Genomic DNA, 19,159 nt, shown 5'->3' on the forward strand with positions numbered 1-19,159 from the left:
TTCTTTCACCTTCGTCATGAGGTTCCTCAGCTCCTCCTCGCTTTCAGCCATCAAAGTGGTATCATCTGCATATCGGAGATTGTTAATGTTTCTTCCAGCGATTTTAACTCCAGCCTTGGCTTCATCAAGCCCAGCACGTTGCATGATGTGTTCTGCATACAGGTTGACTAGGTAGGGTGAGAGTATACAATCCTGCCATACCCCTTTCCCAATCTTAAAGCAGTCCATTGTTCCGTGGTCTGTTCTTACCGTTGCTTCTTGATCGTTATACAGATTCCTCAGGAGGCAGACAAGATGACTTGGTAACCCCATACCACCAAGAACTTGCCACAGTTTGTTATGATCCACACAGTCAAAGGCTTTAGAATAGTCAATAAAACAGAAATAGATGTTTCTGAAACTCCCTGGCTTTCTCCATTATCCAGTGGATATGGGCAATGTGGTCTCTAGTTCCTCTGCCTTTTCTAAACCCAGCTTGTACATCTGGCAATTCTCGTTCCATGAATTGCTGGAGTCTACCTTGCAAGATTTTGAGCATTACCTTACTGGCATGTGAAATAAGTGCCACTGTTCGATAGTTTGAACATTCTTTGGTGCTTCCCTTTTTTGGTATGGGGATATAGGTTGATTTTTTCCAATCTGTTTGCCATTCTTGTGTTTTCCAAATTTGCTGGCATATGGCATGCATCACCTTGACAGCATCATCTTGCAAGATTTTAAACAGTTCAGCTGGGATGCCATCATCTCCTGCTGCCTTGTTCTTAGCAATGCTTCTTAAGGCCCATTCAACCTCACTGTTCAGGATGTCTGGCTCTAGCTCACTGATCACACCGTCAAATCTATCCGCGATATTATTATCCTTCCTATACAGATCTTCTGTATAGTCTTGCCACCTTTTCTTGATCTCTTCTGCTTCTGTTAGGTCCTTGCCATCTTTGTTTTTGATCATACCCATTTTTGCCTGGATTTACCTCCGATGTTTCTAATTTTCTGGAAGAGAAATTTTAATTTTCAATTTTTAGAAAGCAAGAATACTGTTTTGAGAATATTGCTAACTGAAGAGAGCACTGTAACCCAGTTGTATAGTTTCAGAAACAAGGGTATACCATGATGCTAAATTACTTAAAGCAATGTGTACTGTGGTGTGATTACTAAATGTTTTTAAAAGTCCGCATGCCTGAAAATAAACCTTGTCTTTCTTTTAGTCTTTGGAAAGCACAAGGAGGATTCTTGGCTTGGCTATTGAGGTAAGGAAGAGCTTAAGGGCTTTTGGAGAGGGGGAGGGAAACATCAAATTGTCTGAGAGCAGTTCATTCCTTCAGTTGCTTCAACAGCTGTTGCTATTTTAAATTGTGTGGGTGCATTTCTCAAGTGTCTGTAGAAAAGCTCTGTGATGAACATGAGGGGAGCAGTGACATTGCAACTTTAATATTTATGTTGCTGCTATATATAGTTTTAACATAAGTTCAGAATTCACTAGCTGTTAAGGTACTTGAATCTGCATTGCAAATCTTGTATAATGTTCTGTTCATCTTTTATCACAACTAAAAATTTCTCTTGAGATACGTGGTACTAATATAAATACAATACTAGTGAATCCTTTTTCTTTCACGGAATTATTTAATATAAATTCTGTAGAATGGGTTACTGTTCACTGTGCACTGGTTACCAGTTGTTTTCCGGGCCAAATTCAAGGTGTTGGTTTTGACCTTTAAAACCCTATATGGTTCCGGCCCAGCCTATCTTAAGGAGCGCCTCCAGCAGCACCAGACAGGCCGCTTAACAAGATCAGCCTCGGATGGCCTTCTTTCTGTCCCATCAGCCAGGACAGCTAGACTGGTGGGGACTAGGGAGAGGGCCTTTCCTGTAATGGCCCCCACTCTGTGGAACTCCCTCCCTAGGGAACTCCGTCATGCCCCCTCTTTAATGAGCTTCCGTCATGCATTAAAAACGTGGCTGTTCAGGCAGGCATTTGGGGTGGGTTAGGATATTTTAGAAAATGTTTTTATTGTAGAATTTTATTGTTTTATTGTATGTTGTACATCGCCCAGAGTGGCTGGGTGACCAGCCAGATGGGCGATTAATAAATATAATAAATAAATAAATAAATAAATAAATAAATACTGTGTTTCAAACTTTTGGGACCAATTGAAGCCCTGGATCTTGCTAGTTTTGTATTCCCTGTTCATATTTTTTTCCCTTCCTTACAGTCCCAAGATGCAGGAATCAAAACCATCACCATGCTAGATGAACAAGGGGGTGAGTTGCACATGTGTGATGTAGAACAATGTGACAACTTGGATTATAAATTATTTATATATATTGTTTAGAATTTTTTACTTCAGTAATGAAATCTGGGACATGTGACTAATTCAGTCCAGATCACAGATCAAGGGCATCACCCACGTGTATGCCAGCGGCTTCCAAAAAATGTCTCTCTTTCAGCAAACCCAAAATTGCTTTTTAATGTGTTTTCCCAGCATTTGTTTTAGAAGCATTTTGAACCTTATAGATTCCTATCTGAAGAGGAAGCATCTTGCAGCATTTAAGGTCCCTAACCTTTTATTTTTCTTAATACTTTCTTTTAGAACAGCTAAACCGTATAGAAGAAGGCATGGACCAGATAAACAAAGACATGAAGGAAGCTGAGAAGAACTTGACCGAGCTTAACAAGTGTTGTGGTCTGTGTGTCTGCCCTTGCAATAGGTCAGTTAAAGGCAGCTTGATAAGATGCTTGCTTCAACAAAAATATCCAGCCCATTGGGAAATATTCAGAAGTTCAAAGATAGGGAAGTTTCCACTGGTGTGCTTTAGACTATTTTTCTCTTTATTGTGGGAGGGAAGGCTCTAAAATTTAACTAGTAAAATTGTTTGAATCTGGTGCTGTGTAGTGGAAAAAGGATAAAGCAACAGTACTAGTTTGGATGAACTGTTAAATTACCATTATTAATTTTTTGAGACTATATTGATCGGTGCTAGTATTGTTAAAATAGCACTTGGCTAGTGTGGTAAAACTGTAGAATTTTCTCCCAGTAGGTTGACGAGAATTAAGAAATCATATTCACAAGCCCTTTGAGCATCTTGGGGAAAGTGTGGTATACATATTAAGTATCTGTTTTCTTCTTTTTCCTTTTGCTATCACATTCTCACTTTTTTTCTCTCTAGTTTGTGTATGATCTTTTGTGATCAGTCCAAATATTCTTATTTTATTTACATCAGAGAGATTTCTGTGGAAGCGTCTTTAATATTCTTGACCCCCTAATAGTAACTAGGGCAAGTAGAGGAGGAGGAGAAACAGGATGGATTTGGAGGGGGGAACTAATGAAATACTTTCTTTTCAGTTCCCAGAGCTACATTATGGTGTGACTTTCTCCTAATAGTCCTGGGATGGCCTAGCCTTAACACAAGTGGTGAATATAGCACTCCCAACATGGATTATTTTTATTTTCTTCTCCCTGTGTTAAGGTTAAAGCTGTTTTTTTTCTAATCACAGACATAATCCCAACTATCCTTTGAAATAGTTTGTTTGCTAACAACTATTTATCTGTTTGCTTGTCTTACTTTCTCATTCTCTCTCCTAACCACCCTGCTTTTCCTTGCTTAATAAAATGAAGGTTTAACATCAGAGGTTGGATTCGCTTAACTGGTCAAAGCGGACTTTAGGAAAAGGTCAATCTTATGAAGCAGCCTGTACTGTTAACCAGCTGCCTGAAGGTGATGTTCTAACTGGGTGCATGTGTGCATGTGCGTGTTGTCTTAACATGCAAGCAATCTTGTGATGATCCATAGTTGTGCTGTATCCGTGTCATGTCGTTTTTAGATCATGTTATTTATTCTGACTTGATTAATCAGAAACAGTGGTTGTGACTTTTAGGATTCTATTCATGGTTGATATTCAGTTGTATATATTGGATCTTGTTTTAGGAAATTAGGGGCTTGTCAAATTCTGTTCAAGTAAATTTTGGAATTAGAAAATGAAATTGTGCCTTTAGAAGTCATTACTTTCCCCTCTCGGAGCACAATTCTACTAACAATTATGTTCTATAGAGCTTTGTAAAATCATCAGCAGTTGTATGAATTTCTCCATACAATATTGGAATTGTGATTCCTGCTGACATCCCATTGATCTGTCCCATAAATATTCTACTAGGAGATACATGCATTATTTCTTCCTAATCATACAGAATGGTTCTACAGTTCAGGCTATAATTCAACTAACCATTTTAAATATGTCAGCCACTGGTGGTGATGGTGAGGGTTGAGTTGTAAGAAATCAGATATCAACAGTCTGATATGTAAATACAGTATATAAACTTCATAAAAACAGAACCTTTGGGTTGACTCTTGTATAGGATTGCCTAATGTAAGATCATGTGCTTTAAGTCCACTTTGGATATTGCATTTTTAGGTGCACACACAATAGTTTAGTGTGAGTGTAACAAACATGTATTGTATGCTGCCTAGAGTGGCCGGGTACCTGGCCAGATGGGCGGCTAAGAAATTGAATAAATAAATAAAAATAAAACATGTTTGAAGACATGTTATTAAGATAAAGTCATAGGAATCCAGGATTGGTTGTGGCTCCCTAGGGCAAACCTGGATTTGTTACTAGTGTCATGTGTGAAACAACCCTTGGTTTTGCTTATGATATGATCTTTCACACTAGTTAAAACTTTGTATCTGTGTGGTTAGATCTAATTGTGTATAAATTTGCTTTTCTTGTAGAACGAAGAATTTTGAGTCTGGTAAATCATATAAGACAACTTGGGGCGATGGTATAGAGAATTCACCTGATAATGTAGTGTCTAAACAACCAGGGCGTGTAATAGACTACCAGCAGCAGACCTCCGGAGGAACAACTGGAGGATACATAGCACGGTGAGATGCTTCATATCCTGCCCACTGCTGAATATATTTGCATTTGAAAAGTGTGAGGAGAAACCTATCCTGTATAACCCATGAAAGATTATTCTGAAAAATGTTTAGTAAGTCTTCAGTGTCTAGTTCATAAGATTAATTTTTGATTAAAATGTTCAAACAAACATTTGTAGAAACCTCATTGCTGAAAAATATAATTCTAAAAACATGGGGTGTGTGACATCCAGGAGAAAGGAATTTATGATTTCTCAACATAAGTTTCTCCTGTTATCCGTTCAACAGAATAACAAATGATGCCAGAGAAGATGAGATGGAGGAAAACCTATCTCAAGTGGGAAACATCTTGGGAAATCTGAAAAATATGGCCTTGGACATGGGTAATGAGATTGATTCACAAAACAAGCAAATAGACCGGATAAATGACAAGGTAAGAACCAAGAACCTGACTCTTGATGCCTTAGCCTTGGCAGACCTAGTGCTGAGATGGGCAATTCAGCATGTCCTCTGGGCCACAGGATTAGGTTGTAGCCAGATACCCCCCCCCCCCTTTAGAAACTGGTTCTATCCCTTTGTGTGGATAAGATAACATCCTTGCACCCAAGGCATGACTCTTTTAGCCAGGTAGGTTTAATCCATGGCAAGCTTCTGTGGTTGTCAGTACACATGGAAACAATGATATCCACTTCTTAGCCATAATTCATCTATCCTGGAACACGAGAGAACCTTTCCATCCTGTTGCCATGTAAAGAACATGATAAATATTGTAGTTATAGGGCAGGGGAGAGCAACTCCTGGCCTGTGGAGGCTTGGGTTCCCTCTGCAGACCTGGCCCAAGTCCCACTCCTACTGTGGGCTTTGTGAGGAGGCATGAAGAGGAATTCTCTTATGTCTGGTTACAATGGAGGGTAATGGAGGTCCTCCACAATGAAGGCCAAGTGATGCACAGGCAAATCCCTTTGTTATCTCAAGTCAGTGATAACAAGTGGAGTGGGGGAGCAGCAGCTTTACCTGCCCTGCATCCTTTCCACAATGAGAGAAGGCATGAAGCAGGCAAAGTGAATGCACTGCATGTGGGCCTTCTCCGATGGGAGAAGACCTGTGTGGAGCAAACCTGGTTCCCCATGGATATGCCAGGAGGATCATCCTTATGACACACCCACTGGGTACCAAATGGTGTCAGGGGCATGGCCATGCCTCCTGATGTCATTCGGCCCACGGAGGGCTGGATGGGGGGGGGGGGTCATCCAATCCCCAACCCCATTCTGGTCACCTGCCCATGTTAGGGAATCACTTGGGATTGTGCCTTCTTGCATTACATGTTAAGGTGTTACATTCCAGTTTGGAAGGTATGGGATGTTTGTCTTAGATTTATAATGCCCAATCCCACAAAACACTGTGTAAATAATAATAAAGATAAGATGGCTGAAAGATAAGAACATTTTAATAAAATTGTCATTGAAAGGAGCCTCTGTTGAACAAATACAAATAAATGTTTTGGTACCATAGTGACAAGGAACATGACTTAAAATCTGGAAGCTGAAAAGCCCAAATCAGACCTATACTCACCTATGAACTCACTTGAGTGTCCCTGTGTTACACATGAGTAAACCTAGTCTACCTTTTTTGCCTTAACTTTTGCTCTGGGTAAGGTGGGGGCGATAGTACCGACCTACTTTGCAGAGTTAAGGATTGCTGAGATTATGTATGTGAAGCACTTTTAAAATTTAGGGTGCTATATAATTCATAACAATTTAATAATATCACAGTTCTGGCCACTAAACACTTAAATGCATAGAAGATTTTGCAGTGCTTTTGGAAAACACTCCACTTTGTTTTTATTGGCGTTGCTGGAGGAAGTGTAGTGTACACCAAAGGAGGGGAAGGTCCCAAGAATATTCTTACTTGCAGCAGGACATGAGGAAGGAAGCTGTCTCATATATGAGGGCTAAGATATTTAGGCCTTAATAGGTTAAAGTGAGTGCCTTGCATTTTGCTCTGAACACTTCAGGAAGCAAGCACAGATCCTGAAGTGTTAGTGGAATGTTCAGCCAGTGGCCAACACTAATGGCGCTACCAGGTTATTCAGGGTCCTACATAGTCCCTCTTTGTTCAGAATGCCTTACTTTGTAGATGGAATTTGCCCTATATCCTGTATGAGTTGAGGAACAGAGAAGCTCTTCTACTCAAATGGCTTCATATGGCCCTTAACTAGTCTCTCTTTTGCCTCCATAATAGCAAACAAACTTATTCTGGGCTGGCTCTTGAAGGAATAATGACACAGCATGACTTGAAACACCCCCATCTTTCCAGTTTACTAACAATCTTACACTGTGTTGTCTGTTTCAGGCTGAAACCAACAAAGACCGTATTGAGCAAGCCAATGTAAAAGCCAAAAAACTTATTGACAACTGATAGTCTGCTGCCAGTTCGTTATCCAACGAAAAATGTATTTCAGTCTACAAATCTCAATTTCCAAAGAAGAATTGCTAGTAGGATTCAGAAGGGGAAACAAAGCAGGACACATTATAAGGCTTCTTTGTTGCACGTATACAGACTCAGTTTGAGAATTCAGGAAAGCAACACAACAGAAACTCAGCTTTCTTACCCCTTTCCATATCCTCAGGGCTTCATTTTCTGACTATGAATCTTTCCGTGGTACCTTTCCCCCTCCATTCTGCCTTATTCCCCCTTCTGTAGTTCAATATAGATTGTGAGGCAGCAGAGCAAAGGCAGAAAAGGATGCACTCACTGGATTTAATTACCCCACTTAATATTGTATGTCATCACGAAAATGGTGGATGAATAATTTTCATGAATTGTCTTTTTTAATTAAGCTGCCCCTAGTTTTACAAAACACTTGATTTCACTACAAAATCTTACATGATGGCATGGGATGGGGGACATTTTATTTTAATTGGATCATATGGCTTAGTAGCTGCTACTTTTGATTACAGGGCTCTAAAGCACATGATTGTTGACATGTAAGATATAAATTGGAGAAGAGTACACTTCCAAACCAATCACACTATGTTGATTTTTTAAAACAAACCTCTGTAGTTGGTACATGCGACTCTCACAGAACTTTTAGGTGGTTTATTCCCCACTTTCACTCCAATGATTGCTGTGTTTGCTACCAACCCTAATCTCCTTTACTCCTTCCAGAGACACTATATAGTGGCCTGAGGGATTTGGGAGAAGTGGGGGGTGGCACACAGCACTTCAGCGCCTGTCCTTCTGGTTGATCATTAAATATACATGGAGTGTTTTTCTGGGATTGCAAGCAGAGCACCTCCAAGGGTAGAGCCCTGTTGCAAATTAATATGACTTTTCTGAAATGTCCTGAACTTCCACTCATTAAAATAAAATCTGTATATCTTTAGGACACAAACATTAATATTGTTGAAAAGAGATCTCTGTGTGAGCAATTTCAGTGTCCCATCAAAAGCAAAGTTTACTAAAGTTACGTACAGAGTTTAAGTCTGAGTGTAAACTATTTTGTAATGCTATTTCCTAAAGAAATGTAGACGGAAGGGGAGGATTCATCTTGTTAAGTACCATAACCCTACATCTGGAGAACAGCAACTTGGGGTATTTATTAAAAGTAAAACACTTGTAGAATTTCTAAATACATCAGAAGCAGGGCACAATCTAGGTTCTAATGAGGACTAATGCTATGCTTGTTATAGTGAGTTTATACTTGCTGCGGCTTAGTAAGACTCACTTTAAAAAAGTTGTTTTGGATACTCAACTGAATACAGCATGTGCACGCACATGATTTTCTTTAAATGTCATATTACGAAATACAGTTTTCTCACATCTTCTAGCTGGAATCATATTTATATTCAGCTTTCAAAGTTGTATTGAAATATGTGGGAGTTAAGTCAGTACTGAAACATAGCTTTGCTTCTATCTTTGTCATGAAAATTGTCACACAGGCCTACATTGCAAATAGTGACCCACTGGGTTTGAATGCCATCTATTAGCCATTTATTGTGCCTTCTAGGTGCTTCTTAACCACACTGCTTTTGATAGTCTTGGGCAGGTAGCAAAGCTAGGAGCCCATGGGGAACTACCATAGCTGCTAGTAGACTGCACTCAGTTTAGTGGGTTACAAGTTGTGCAGGCCTGCTTTAATAATACATTAATTTGTAGTAACTTCAGTTCATTCCTGTTTCAGGATTAAGGTGTTTGATTTAGCTTTCCTGTCACATGTCTGTAGGAGTTGCTCAATTACAAATGTGTTAAATTCCCAAGCTTTCTGAAGAAAGCTGTAGTTCTCTTAGCTAAGAATTCACCAAACATGAGAATTATTTTGTTTTTCTAAGAAATTGACTTTGTGCTATTCAGTATGTTTATCTAAATTGCATATTTTTTTAATCGTAGGAATCTATGATAATTAGGGCCCTCTTATATGTGTAAGAGGAAGATATTTGTTCATGTATATTCCATTTCCAATTAAGTAGAAGTGCCTTGTGATGGTGGTCACTGAAACAACCTTTGTTTTTAAGTCCTGCCAAGGAGAGCTCAAAACAAATTGGCTTATTGTACTGTCACTTTCCTTAAATGACGAGATACCTCATTTTCCTGCCTCTTTACAAATCAGTCCCAACTGAGCCATAACTTTATGTTAATAAGAGAAAGCTCAGTCTTATCAACAACAGGTAAGGTGGACATTCTAGCTGTGTAAGGCAGAAACTGCACATAATTCTAAAATTATTGATTTGTTTACCGTATTAGTAATAGCGAAACAAACCTTCAAGTACTAAGTGTTAACATTTTGTTGGAAATGGCAAAACATATTAAACCGTACTACTCTATGGAAGCAAAACAGTGAACTCCTTGAGCTCTATAACATCTGTTCTTAATTTTCCTACTGTGAGATTTACCAAACTACCATCACGGATGAGGTGTTGAGTAAAATTTTGCTTTAATGCACATTTCCTCACTAGCTTCTGTGGATACTTTGTTCAACTTGTATATCATTGTGACAAAGCACTTGAATATGTATAGCATAATTATCTTCTAACTGGTGATAATTTGTATTAAAAAAAAAACAGCTTAATGTTCCAGGGCAAACTGTACTAGAAGGGTGTCTGCCTTATTATTTGTTTTGAACTGTAATAAATTGAATGCCTCAGGTTTTCTTCATTATATATGCTGGACTGAATAAATCTAACTTATTAATTTCTTCCCCCACCTAAAGTATATGGTATTTAAAATTGAAGTTGCTGCTATACAGTTGCACATGTAAGCATTACAAGAGATACAGACCCCGTAACTGATTTTACCTGTTCCCTACGGCTTCTTCAGTCTTAGTCCCTTACTGTGCAGTTAGGTCACTAATCAAAACTAGTGTGTGCTAAATGATGCAAAGCTTAGTCAGAACACATGATGAAACGATCCTGCTGATGCTAATGGCGTCTGGCGGTGGTTAGTGCCTGGATGTGAAGACTCCTAGAAACCCCATGTATACTACTTTGAGTTTCATGACAGAAGAAAAACGGGTTATAAATGAAAATGGAAGATTGAATGCTTTGTTATTCTAAAGACTCAGAAAGGTCTGTTTTATATAATATGTATATAGCTTAGTGATCTTAATCTTGTGAACCGCCCAGAGAGCTTCGGCTATAGGGCGGTATAGAAATGAAAATAAATATGCCATTTTTGTACTGTGGTGAACACAGTATCAGAGCAAGAATTATAGGGGAGGAGAAACATGACAATGGAGGCAGAAGAATATGAATTATCTCCTGCAGGGGGGCATACCATGAAAGGTCTTATTGTAGACAGGTTGCGAGTTGTCAGCCCACTGCTAAAATAAACTATGCTTCCTCCTTTCTCACACCGAAAACAAATCTTGGGCATGCATAGTGGTGTTCTTTTTTACAGCTACATTTTATGTAGAACATGAGGGCTGCAGGGTTGCTTTTCTCCAAAGCAATGGTATTTACTTTTATTTTAAGTCTTATGTACGAGAGCAATATTTTACAGGAACAACTTTAACTGTGCATATGTTTATTTTTTATCATTCAGATTACATGATGTGAATAATTTATACATTAACTGAAGTTTGTCAAAAGGTGCCAAAAAGCTTAAGACAATTATGGATGTAGGTTTCCTTTAGTAAAAAATATACAGGTTATTCAGAGAAGTTGCATATTTTAGGTCCACCTGGGTGCTTTGCGTAAGGCAGCAATAAGGTGATCAGCCTGATTAAACTGTTGAGCTTGCTACTGCCACGAACATTCAGTGCAAAGATATTAACTCCCTCCAACCCAAAATGCAGTCAGTAGAGACATGTATTTCACTTAGCATGCTCAGGTGAACTATAGAACATTTCACCATCAAATGGAAGACTAGTCATTCATGGGATGTGATCATGACATGAAGCTAGGTCAACCATTTTTGAATATTTAACACATTAAGCTAATATTAGCTCAAACTATTTGTGCTTCAAAGTGTACATAATTTCAAAAAACACATAGCCTTATACACTATAAAACATGTAAAGCAAAGGGATGACTTTGCATTGTAGAGTTAATCAGGTTACAAAACCTCAGTGTACTCCCAGGCCAGTGTTCCCCAGACAGAGAAATCCCCATTATTTCCATATACTCAACTCCCTTACTATGAGGCTGCTAACAACTGTAATAAAACCACTGCAGCTCAAGTAAAGTTTAGAATATTTTTTTCTCAAACATAACAATCCCTGAAGTTGGAAAATCACATAAGCAGAAATGCTCCGTTAGCTGTAAAGGTGCCAAGTCTTATAAGCAGGGTAGTTTCACCAATTCCTGGAGCCACTTTGTGGCCTTAATGACAACACAGCAGACCCTTTCAAATTCAGTGGGTCACTGTTCTCTTGCCCTTAACACCTTGAATTTCCTTCTCCCAACAGGCTAGCAGCACATAGGACCCATGTATCACATCTCTTGTTGGCTTTTCCTTCATTGGATAAGACTGATAGTAATCCATCAGGCAAATTTTTTCTTTGTGGCTGTGAATCGTTCCATATACTAAAAAATTAAGCAACAAAATTAATTTTGGTGGGAGGAATACAACATAAAGTTCTAGATTTCTCTATTGGTACCAACTTTGTGTCTGGGGTAGAGATTCCCAAGGATGTTTCCTATCCAGCACAGTTCCTTATGCTGAACTGATTCAGAATCACACAGATTCTATACCAGGCAAGCAATAATGGCTGTTTTACACATAATATGCTCTAATGTATAATAAGTGATAGAAACAACTTTCTTCAAGATAGGACTCTGACATTTATCCAAAAGATAACCAAACTACAAAAGCAAAGAACCCATCTCTAGTTTTCCTAATTTGCTGTGCAGCTAGAATTTACCTCCATTGGCTAGTTAGGACAACAGTATCCTGTTTAGCTTGGGGGTGGGAAACCTCTTTCAGCTCAAGAGCTGAATTCAATTTCAGAGAAACTCTTGGGGGCCATATACCAGTGGTGGGTGGGGCCAAAGACAAAAGGGGTGGGGCCAAAATAACAAGTGTGTTGAAGCTTAAAGCTCTTACTGTCAGTAACTAAGCCTTAGGAAAAGGATGTTAACCTTTTAGAATGGCAAAAAACTGCACAAAAGCCAGGAAACAACCAAATGATCGGTGGTTGGGGGAAAGGAGGTGGGGCAAGGGAAAGGGGCCATTGGGGAACCCCAGAGGGTTGGATTAGGATCCCAGGAGAACTGTATCTGGGCCTGAGGTTCCCCATCCCTGGATAAACCATTAGACCATTATGGTGTTTCCTTCTCCAGGTCTCTTGCTATTAGATGGGTTATTCATAACTAGTCTGAATGACTAAACTACTGCTTTAATGCCTCTTCAGCCAAGATAAACGATAGAAGTCTTGCTTACTTTGAAATCAGAAGGAAACTACCTTTCAGTCACAATGGCTTATATCACAACTACTAAGGGGAGAGTTCTGATTCTGGACCAGGGCTTCTCTGCCTCCCTCCCATTGCAGCCTTCTGCACCCCCCAAAAGCCACTCCTGAAGGTTGGCATATCCTAGAACAGTGTGGATGTGACACAAGAATTACAGCTCAGGAAAATTGGGGATCCACCCCTCGAACAGCAGAAGTGCTTTCTGCTTGCATGACACCGAGTCTGATCCAGAGAGTTCCAATCAGAGTTAAAACTTTGAGACAGAGCCTTTATTCAGAGCCTGTATCAGCCTTCTTCAACCTGATACTCTCCAGATGTTTTAGATTACAATTCCTATCAGCCCAGCAAGCATGCCCAATAGTCAGGAATGATGGAAGAAGTTGTGGACTATATCTGGAGGACACCAGTTTGGAGAAGGCTCGTTTATATGAATAATGCTTAAGTTATGCCCTTAATATTTTAACCAAAGCCAGACCACTCCTCTTCTCTTGACTGTATGGTATTCAAAACAGCACTGTGATATTCATAACTGGATATAAAAATGCACCACACTCTCTGACAAATGCCTTGGAAATAGAGGGATAAGCATTCACTAAGGGGCAAAGAACTGAGAAAATAATCTTTAAAAGCATTTAAGCCACTGTATTACATAAACCTAAGAGGCAGGAAAATGTATAAGGGTGCCAAGAACAAGTCCAAAAAGATTCAACAGTTCAGTCTTCAACAGTTCAGTCTTAAAATGGCTGTAAAAATAACTGGACTTTTTTTTCTGATTTCATTCACCAGTTGAAGCCTTATTTTCCCAAAGCCTATTGGTCTATTTGAGGTAGATGGGGGAAATACATATAGAGTTTTTTCTACAAACCTTGTCATATCCCTCTAGTTCTCGGAGTTTCTTGATCTCAAAAAGATTACCCTCTACAGCAAGCAGAGAGATCTGAGAATCGCTGAGAATACTCTGAGGAAGCACACTTAATTCTAAGCAGTTCTCTTCCAAACGCAGGACCTTGAGGCGTGGGCAGTGAGAGATCTGTGGGGAGATCTGGGAAATCTATTGTGCATCAAAAAGAGCAAGAAAAAATGTCAATGCTAAATTCATGTCTTCCTTGCAGAGGTATCCTAATTAAAACAAAACACATGTTTCTGTCACAAAATATCCCATATCCCACAGATTTGGCTCTAGTTCACACTTGCATTCATCTCTCGATGCTATATTTAGTAAGTGCAGAATATGCACATGTAAAGTTTATAGTTGTTTCAATCTATTATTAAAGCATGTCCATATAAGGTTCTGAGTGAAATCCAATGAAGTAATTCTGCTAACGGAACAGCTTCCATTACGGGAACCAGAAGGAACATGATTCCCTCCTCAAAATCTACTTCATAGGATTGAGGGACCCTCCAGAGCCGAATTTTCAAAGCTATGGGGGACTGCAATGGAGCAGAAGAGAGAGAGAAAATCCTGTCATGCGAGCTTGTCATTTCAGTTTGCACAAATTCAAACCCACTTGCTATTATAATGTTAAGCAAAAAAATTCTCCAAACTGCACACAATTTCAAGCAATCGCAATATTGTTTTCCCCACTGAACTGTATTCTTCCCTTGTGATACATACCTAAGTTAGTATGTACTAAGAATTTAAAATTAGAATGAAATGGGGAGGGAAAAGAGACTAGTTGAGGAAAAATATGATGTTTAAAGCTAATGTTCTTCTCAACAAATGGAAAATTGTGTTACAAGGCACAGAATAACCTAGCAGGAGGGTTTTCCACCAGGGCAATGCAATAGAAACTTGTTAAACTTTGCTTGCAGTGCTAAGTGAGATTCCTATATCTGAAGTATCTAAGAAACACCTGTGTTTTGGGGAGATTTTGTATACTTTCCAGACCTGGTTTTGATTCAGATTCAGTTCAATGGCCTGCAGTTCTCCAACTGTGTCTGGCACATTCTGGATCTGATTTCTGGAGAGATCAACCACATCTAGGTGACGAAGATTGCAGAGCTGGGCAGGTACAGTTCGGAACTTGTTTCCAGAAAGGCTCAGGGTCTTTAGTGCTGCAAGTTGTCCAAAGGCAGCAGGTAGCTGTGTCAGTTGGTTATTATTCAGATGCAATATCTCTAGTTTTTTCAGCTTGCACAATTCTTCAGGTAGCGCAGCTAGCAATAAATTATAAACAAAAATAAATCAAGCCGCTCAGAGGAAAGCAATTCTTAAAATGTCAACTATCATTGGTGTAATACAACACCACATTTTATTAGGATTCTAGATGCAGTTAAATTTTCTTTTGCAATATAGATATGTAATGGATAAGGCACAATTGCTTGGATTAATGAAAGGTTCCACCTTCCCCTTCTCTAGCTGTTTCTAGAGTAGGGAAGAGAAGGAAATTAATGGAAGTTACTTAATGGAAGTAATTTCTTGAGTAACTTCCAAGAAAATTTCAAATATCTTAATAATGTGATTGCAGTTGTGACAAATCAAGCCTTTGTTAGCTGTGAAGCATTCTTTATTTTCTCTAGTCAGTTGTGAAATGCCAGGACTTTTAAATCTACATATCCAGTTACCTCCCTTTATACTTTGGAAGAAAAGGATGAAATTAACTTGTGGTAATTAAGTTCACTATATACGGCAAGCTGATAAGATATTCAAGAAGTCATACTCAGTTTGTTGTGATTTAAAGCAAGGCTTTTCAATACAGAGAATTTTCCCACCAGCGGTGGCAGAGCCTCGATCTTATTGTTGGACAGATCTATCGTTCTGAGATTACTTGCAAGCTTCTGCAGATCTTCAGGAAACTGAAAAAGCAATTCAGATATTATATAAAAGTTATTTCAAATAGACAGAAGTTATATTAAGTACATACGGGCAGGCAAGTTAGTAAAATGTGTGGGCTGGTACCTTTTGTAGATTTATTTACAAGGTTGTGATAGAAGATTAAAGAATTATGAATGGCGTGGATAGATTGGAGGGAGAGGAATTATTCTCAGCACAGAATTGAATTTGGTAACATCTTAAAACTGATTAACCAGAATTAGGACAAGAAGAATGAAGTACTTCATATTATGCATAATCAAATTACAGAATTCTTTATCACAAGTTGCAAATATATCCATTACAGTTATTACATAACTTATGTAGTAGCTTATTAGTTCAAACATTTTTAAAGGCTAAACCCATCTCACCTGGTTTTAGTAGCAAGCAACTGTCTAAGGGTACCATCCTAAACATACTACAGAGTAAGCCCCACTAAACTCAGCAGAACTTATTTCTATTGTTAGAAGAGCATGTAGGTATATCAATTAGAACCACTGAATTGACATTTTTATGCTTGCAATTTAGTTTAAAAAACTGAGTTCCAAAATGTAAGAGCTCCTCAAGGTGTGATTAATTTTACCTCTTGCATTTTGCAGTATAAAAGTAAAAATTATATGTGCTACATTTTCATGAAATAGACATTTACCTCAGAAAGGCCTTTTCCAGTTAGTTGGAATACTCCTGTTTTCTGGGCTGTCTCCAAATGCGCTTTTAAGGCACTGTTTCCCATCTCCCTGTTCTTGTATCAGAAACTGACAAATGTTTGTGGCAGAAGTCCAGCTGAGTCACTCTCATTCACATCTCATTAGGTTACATAAGTTTATTTTCTATTAAAAAGTAAATTTATAAAGTACTTAAGTGGAAGCATTATCCAAGTGGATTTTTGTCTCAGTTTGCTTATCTTGATAGCCTACTGATCGTATGCTCATCTCTGAGGGCCAATCCCTCAGAACACAGTGCCAATGAATCAAACATAAATGTTCAGATCACCATCATATAAAGATTGTGTGTAACACAACATTCAGTTAGGGCACTATCCTATTCATGTTAAGACAAAAAAAGTCCTACAGCTCCCAGCACTACCCAGCTGGAATGTTGGGAGTCGTAGGATATTTTTCTGTCTAAACATGCATAGGATTGTACTCTTAGTGTAAAAACAGAAAAAAGAACTACACGAAAATGCAGTCATTAGAAACAGAAAAGGTGAAGAATTTGACAAAAATCCCAATACTAAAACATATTTTAACTTGGAAGCAAGCCCTACTGAACTTAATATGTTTCCAAAGAAGCATGCTTATGTTCTCGTCTAAGATTAATTCATTCAGGCTTGTGGAAAAAGCTCTGGTAAGTAGGTAAATAGGTTATATAAATATAATCAGACAGGCAGGACAGTCCATTAAAGAGCTTTATAACATCAGAAGCCATGGCAACTTATTTATAGCTGACCCTATTCCATGGACACAGCATATTTCAAACTATTTAGTAAGCCACATTCATGGGGATTTATTTTCAAATAAAATAAACATGCATAGGATTGAGTTGTATGGTGCATACTATATACAAATACCAGAGTGTAATAAGCCCCATTGAACACAAATAATGTGGTTTGCTTCTGATCAAACATATATAGAATTGCACTGCACAACTTTCTCTAATGATGCAGTCATTTCCCTTGTGCTAAATTAGTTTTGCATTTTTGCTTCTGAAGCAAGAGTTGGGCAACCAGAACTGAGCATGTTGAACTTTGCCTGTTATATTGGTGAGAAACCAGGCTTGGAATACCATTTCTTTCATGTTTTATCCAAACAGGACTTAACCTACCACAGACATTTAGGATGCATTTGATTTGCAGGAAAGCCAATTACTGATCAAAACACTTGTACACCAGCATCATTAACACTTTTGTCTTTACTTCTGTAACTTCATAGGGGGAAAGGCTCATCAACAGTATTTGAGAACTATATGTCTATAAATTGATAGGGAAAGAAATAACTAAAAATATGAACACATGTCATGCAACATAACTTGTTTGGTCTCAGAAATAAGTGCCATACATGGGACAGTGTAATATTTGTGAAAGAGGCTCTAGGAGATATCCCTCAACCATCCTCAAAAAGTGCACTAAAATAATGGGAAAGCATACACACAATGTTTCTTCATTGATGTAGCTTTGATCTCCATCCCTGAAAGGCTCAGACTAAGTGATAAGTAATAGAGAGGAATGCCCTTAATCCCATCTGCCTAAGGATTACTCTAACTGCCAGCAAAACATTCTCGCTACAATCAAATAAAGGTTGCAGATTGCGCTCATTTCAACGTCGCCTCAGTAGGAACTGAAAAGGCTGACAGTTTTTTTTGACTTTGCAATACTAACGATATTGTTTGTCTCCCCACAACATTCTCCCCACCCCATCCCACCCCCATGCGTGGACATATGCGCAGCAAAACCCACACCATGATTTGGCTCCCCTGAACCGGTTTTCGCCTACGCTTGATGCAGCCTCCCCACTTCTCTCAGTCGGAGCAAAGGGGAGATGGAAGAGGAGGAGGGGCTGGGGGGGAGGCAGCCCTGCCCGCCAACCAAGCAAGATGAATTCCAGGGGCCTCAACTTTTTCTACCTCAGCGGGCTGAATCAAACAGGCTCTGTCGAACCACAGACGGCTATTAAAGATGGGCGAGGAATGAAGGAAGCGGGACAATTATTTAGTTATCTAAAAAATTCTTGGCCGCCTTTCAGGGCAGAAGCCCTCCCAAGTGGTCTCCCTGCCACCGAGACATAGGGCGCGCGTGCTATAACCCCTAGATGCATGCTGGCTAGCAGGAGCCATCACCTTCGAGGGGACCCAGTTATACCCACAGAACTGGGCTACCCAGACGGACTTCCACACGCACTTCGCCGGGCGTAAGCCCCAGGTGAGATGGCTGCTGGGTAAAGACGTACGAGGTCAGGCTACAAACTCCAGGATCTCCCTCTCCGAGTTGGATCTCTCTCAGGGGAGAGGAGGGGATCCACGATCTTCCTCAGAAGAATAACCGAACATCCCTTGACTCCTTTACCTGTAACCACGGTGGTCGCCGTCGTCGCCGCCAACGCTGCGGCGCATCCTAGCAACAAGAGCGCGCGCACAACTCAAGCAACACCGACCACGCTACTGTAATCCCGCAAGCAGAATCACAGGACCCGGATGAAAGCGGAATCCGTTGCTGTCTAAGATACTTGCGAACCCTCCACCTGGAAAAGTAGCTCGGGTCCTCCGGGAGGGGGGAGGGTGGACATTACCCAGCTTGCCCCATTCACTTCCGCCACAATCAAAATGGCGGGAGCCATCATCAATTGCTTCACTTCCGGATGCCGTTTAATTTGGCCTTTACGTCATTTTCGGTTACTGCTGTATTCGTCCTGGCCCCTAGACTCTCCCCTATGTCCAGCATGGCTAGGCAAGCGACCTTGAGGGCTGTGTTGGGATTGTATCCTCTTGATGGGGAATACCTTATTCCGTACCAGAAATATAAGTAGTCCCTTTCTCCGCCTGTGGATGTAAAATAGCGATTAACGGTGTTGCC

The 19,159-nt window shown here is 39.6% G+C and overlaps 2 protein-coding genes across 6 annotated transcripts in view; one reads left to right on the top strand and one right to left on the bottom strand.

Moving 5' to 3' along the window:
* The window catches only part of SNAP23 (synaptosome associated protein 23), a 32,357-nt gene extending 22,326 nt beyond the window's left edge, over positions 1-10,031 (top strand). For 4 of the 5 annotated variants that reach the window (XM_084846741.1, XM_084846721.1, XM_084846732.1 and 1 more), the window contains 6 exons: positions 1,206-1,247; positions 2,211-2,259; positions 2,589-2,706; positions 4,726-4,878; positions 5,161-5,305; positions 7,225-10,031. In XM_084846741.1, the coding sequence (XP_084702867.1) occupies positions 1,206-1,247; positions 2,211-2,259; positions 2,589-2,706; positions 4,726-4,878; positions 5,161-5,305; positions 7,225-7,290 (573 nt within the window). In that variant the 3' untranslated portion in view covers positions 7,291-10,031. Of the gene's footprint in view, positions 1-1,205; positions 1,248-2,210; positions 2,260-2,588; positions 2,707-4,725; positions 4,879-5,160; positions 5,541-7,224 lie in introns of those variants that run through there. The other variant, XM_084846712.1, reaches the window with a different exon arrangement.
* LRRC57 (leucine rich repeat containing 57) lies at positions 6,303-18,902 on the bottom strand. Its single transcript, XM_084846766.1, has 6 exons — positions 18,653-18,902; positions 16,241-16,421; positions 15,440-15,575; positions 14,668-14,936; positions 13,645-13,830; positions 6,303-11,894 (listed from the first exon to the last, which is right to left on the bottom strand). Exons 2-6 carry the CDS (start codon positions 16,322-16,324, stop codon positions 11,853-11,855), a joined length of 717 nt encoding a protein of 238 aa, XP_084702892.1. The 5' UTR covers positions 16,325-16,421; positions 18,653-18,902; the 3' UTR covers positions 6,303-11,852.
* Positions 18,903-19,159: the final 257 nt, after the last annotated feature.

Source organism: Heloderma suspectum, chromosome 1 (assembly GCF_057233095.1).
Source record: "Heloderma suspectum isolate Gila_16-S chromosome 1, 16-S_ref, whole genome shotgun sequence".
NCBI lineage: Eukaryota > Metazoa > Chordata > Lepidosauria > Squamata > Helodermatidae > Heloderma > Heloderma suspectum.